This window comes from Arachis hypogaea, chromosome 13 (assembly GCF_003086295.3).
Source record: "Arachis hypogaea cultivar Tifrunner chromosome 13, arahy.Tifrunner.gnm2.J5K5, whole genome shotgun sequence".
Taxonomy (NCBI): domain Eukaryota; kingdom Viridiplantae; phylum Streptophyta; class Magnoliopsida; order Fabales; family Fabaceae; genus Arachis; species Arachis hypogaea.
In genome coordinates this window covers 43022640-43027200 of record NC_092048.1, presented here as the reverse complement: position 1 = coordinate 43027200, position 4561 = coordinate 43022640, and the positions used below count along the sequence as shown (strand labels likewise).

Sequence of the window (4561 nt, the reverse complement as noted above, 5' to 3'; positions counted from 1 at the left end):
GGGTATGTGATTCCAGCATTCCACAGCTTCATCACTTCTTTTTGAACCACCTCCTTCATGGTTGGGTTAAGCCTTCTTTGGGGTTGTACCACAGGCCTTGAGTCCTCTTCTAGCAAGATTTTGTGCATACAAATTGCAGGGCTTATACCTTTGATGTCATCAATTGTCCATCCTAAAGTTGTCTTGTGAGTCTTCAACACCTCAATCAGTTTGGCTTCATCTTGTGTGCTCAATGATGAATTGATAATTACTGGAAGGATATCCTTTTCACCAAGATATGCATATTTGAGATGAGGAAGGAGGGGCTTCAACTCTTGCTTTGGCACCTCCTCTTTCTTGCCTTCAAAAGAGATTTCAATCACTTGTTCTTCTAATACATCTTGTTCTACTTCTATTTCCTCTGCTTGTTCTTCCTAGCCATTAGCTTCAAGCACCTCTTCCTCCAATTTTTCTATCATTTCCACCCTCATATGCTTTTCCTTCTCAGGGGGATATTGCATGGTCTTAAAGACATTGATGATCATTTTCTCATTGTGCACCCTGAAGGTCATCTCCCCTTTTTCCACATCAATGATAGCTCTTGCTGTTGCTAAGAAAGGTCTACCCAAGATAATTGTGTTGTGTCCTTCTTCTTCTATGTCCAAAATGACAAAATTGGTAGGGAATATAAATTCTCCAATCTTCACCAATAAGTTCTCCACAACCCCATTGGGTATTTTAAGTGATCTATCAGCCATTTGAAGTGACATTCTGGTGGGTTTGACTTCCTCTATTGCAAGTTTTTTCATTAGTGAGAGAGGCATCAAATTGATCCTGGCACCTAAGTTACAGAGAGCTTTTTCCAAGGTTATATTGCCTATGGTGCATGATATGATGAAACTCCCAAGATCTTTGAGTTTTGGTGGGAGACCTCTTTGAATCACTGCACTACACTCTTGGGTCAAGACCATTGTCTCCTTCTCATTCCAGCTTCTCTTCTTGTTAATGAGTTCTTTGAGGAATTCGGCATACAAAGGCATTTGTTCTAGAGCTTCAGCAAGGGAAATGTTGATTTCCAACTTCTTAAAAATCTCCAAAAATTTGGGAAATTGTTGGTCCTTGAGCTCTCTTTGCAACCTTTGAGGGTACGGCAAAGGAGAGATATAAGGTGATGACATGTCATCATGTCATGTTTTTCTATGCTTTTTCATACAAGAAATTGATAATTAGTGCTTATATATTGCATTCTTTTATGCTTAAATGGTATATTTCCTTGATCTTTTAATTTTATAAATTTGGTAGGAAATAAGAAGAAAAAGAAGCACAAAATAAGCTAAAAAGGAGAAAAAAAGAACTTTGGGGCACACTTTGAAGTTGGAGCACACTTTGGAGCCTTAGGCCACGCTTTTAAAAGTGTGGCCCATAACCAAATCAAGGAAACATCACAACCAGCACTCAAAGCTCAGTGAACTTAGCTTTGCCGTACAAGAAACTTAGCTTGGAGGCAAGAATTTTCGCTAAGTTAAAAGTTGGGCGTTTACAGCATGATCATGCCTCCTTCAAAGGGCCATAACTTGAGCTACAGATGTCCAATTGATGTGCTTTCAGTTGCATTGGAAAGCTGACATTCAGAGCTTTCCAACGATGTATCATAGTCCATATTTGGCACGAAATTTAGGCACAAGTGAAATGCATCTTTAAGGGCAAAAAATAAGCAAAAAAATCAGCCAATGCTTCCACCAAGGCTCGAAGGGGGAGACACAAGGAAAACAAGGAAAGCAAGAAAAGAGTGCTCAGTTCACTTTTCCAACTTAGCTTTTTCGGGCTCCTCCCCAAAGAAAATCAAAGTGCAACATTTGAAAAAGGCCTCCACCAAAGTTCGAACCCAAGACCCCACACTCAAGCAAGGCGCTACACAAGGGGAGCTCAGTTGGTTTTCCCAACTGAGCACTACTTCCCCCATCTCCCCACATTTTGGCACGCCCAAAGGCACCAAGGAGCAAGCATGATGCGCAACAATTTGGCACACTAAGGGGCTGGGACGCACAAGTTGACACGGACAGCAACATTGGGGTGCTCAGTTTGGTTTTCCAACTGAGCCGTCCCTGGGAGGTGCAATATTGGGCCAAAATTCAACCAAAATTTCAATTAAATTCAATTCTTCACCAAATTAAATCAAGGCCAACAAACCCATCTCTCTTCAAATCCAAAGCAAGCAAAGCCCACATCATCACTCAAAGGCACAAGAACAAGCTAGAATTAGGATTTTCATTTAATTTGTTTTTCATTTCAATTTCATTTTATTTTGTAAAAAGCCTATATAAAGGCATCACTCTCATTTTCAAAGGGAGAGCTCGATTAGAAAGGAGGCTAGCTCCAATAGGGAGTTGTGCACTCTTTAGTTTTCATTTTGCTTTCTCTCTTAATTTTCTTTTCTGTTTTGAAATTTTGGATTGAGATTGGAAGGAATTCTGTTTTCATTCTCCATCTGCAACTTCTCTTGTTCTTCTTCTGCAATTTACTCTTCCATTTTCATTTTGTAATTGTTCTTGTTGGATCAAGGAAGGATTTGAGATCTAGACTTGTTTTCTAGTCTCTTCCACTCCTGAGATCTTGAACCACTTTTAAATTGCTGCAAATTAAGCACTGCTTTTCTGTTTTGAATTCTTCAAGCAATTTTCCTTTTCTGTTTAAATCTGTTGCATGATTTTGCACCTTTTACTTCTCTGTTTGATTGCTATTTACACTTTCCTGTTAAATTTTAATTTCCAGCACCCACTCCCCTTTATATTTCATGCAATTTACATTTCTTGTCATTTAAGATTCTTGCAATTTACATTTCTTACTCTTTAAGTTACTTGCCAATTTACATTCTGCAACTTTAAATTCATTGCCATTTACTTTTTGTTGGCTACAATTTCACACAATTCACTCAATGTTAGCTTGACTAAATTAATCACCCACTAAAGTTGCTTGATCCATCAATCCCTGTGGGATTGACCTCACTCTAAGTGAGTTTTACTACTTGATACGACCCGGTACACTTGCCGGTGAGTTTTTGGTGTTTTGGAAATTCATTTTTCCACAAAAAATACCACCAAGTTTTTGGCGCCGTTGCCGGGGATTGATTAGATCAACAATGATTAAGTGGGTGAGAAGTCTAGATCAAGCATTTTCTTTGTTTTTATTCTTTGTTTTAAGTTGATAGCAAGGTGTTTGAGCTATTGCCTCACTAAGAAATTCTTTCTCTGTGACATGAATTTCAATTTTCATTGATGTTTACAAAGTACAAATGGAGTACAACTCATCTTATGGTCAAACAAAATTTTATGGGATATCACCCACCATCACCAATCTCTAATGGTGGTTGGGAATATCACCAAGAAACTTCAAATTCTGGGAACTCCAATTCATGGAGCTATGCTTCAGAACCACAAGATGAGAAAGAAAATCATATGGGATATTTCCCTCCACCACAAGATAATTCAAGTCATTATTCCAATGGTGGTTGGGAGTATTACCAAGAAACTGCAAATTCTGAGCAGTCAACTCACATGAGAGATTGTCCAACCTCACCTCCCACTTCTACATTTGAAAATTCATCATCATCTAAATATGCCTCAACACAAACTTCCACGAGCCAAAGCCTCTCAAAGCTTGAGACCATGTTTGAAAAATATGAGAGGGAGGCACAGATATCCTGGAACGAGCAAGAGAATTCATTCAAAAATATAGAAGTGATGGTAAACCAAATGTTAAGTGCAAGGGAGAAAGTAGAAGAGCAAGATGAGGAGGCTACTACATCAAGTGAACTTCCAATGAAGAATGAGGTGGTTGAAAATGAAACTGCACTTGAGGTGACAAAGGAACATGAACATTTACAACCCTCACAAACTTCCCTTGAATCTGTGATCAAAAAATATGAAGAGGAGATGAAGAAATCTTGGGAAGAACAACAAACCTCCTCCATAAAAGAACTATTAAGTCAAATGTTGAGTGCAAAGAAAGGAGTGGAGGAACAAAAAAGTGAGGAAGTCATTCAAGAGAATTCACACCCAAGTGAAATGGAGAAGTGCACAGAGGAAGAGCTCACGAAACCACCATTGCAAGAAGCTCTTAATGAAGAAATCACTCCAACAATCACACAACCACCAAGTCTTGAATCCAAAGAAGTGAAGGCAACTAGCAAGAGCACCAATTCTGTCCCTAAGCCAGCAAGCAAGATCAATCAAGCCATTTGTAAAAGGAAGCTTGCTGAGGAAAGGCCAAGACAAGGGACAGTAGCTGAATCTTCTTCTCCCTTGAGGTCATTCCTCTTAACAAACTGAAAGAAGAGGAAGAAAGTGAAGAACAACATGTCAAGCTAATGACACTAAAAGAGCACTTGTTGGGAGGTAACCCAACCGTAGGTAACACTTCTTCTCTGCTTTGTTTTCTTTCTTTGCTTTGTTTAAATTCAATACATTGGCATATGGTTATATTCTAAGTTTGGTGTTGCCTTGCAACAAATTGTTTTCAATCTTTTTGGATGATTGCATCAAATCAAAAATGAAAGTGACACACCAAGATTCTAAGTTTAGTG

At 38.8% G+C, this 4561-nt stretch overlaps 1 protein-coding gene across 1 annotated transcript; it reads right to left on the bottom strand.

Annotated features, from left to right (window-relative positions):
• Positions 1-413: 413 nt before the first annotated feature.
• LOC112733850 (uncharacterized) lies at positions 414-1157 on the bottom strand. Its single transcript, XM_025782948.1, has one exon. The coding sequence runs from the start codon at positions 1155-1157 to the stop codon at positions 414-416; it is 744 nt and encodes a 247-aa protein (XP_025638733.1).
• Between the last annotated feature and the right edge of the window lie 3404 nt (positions 1158-4561).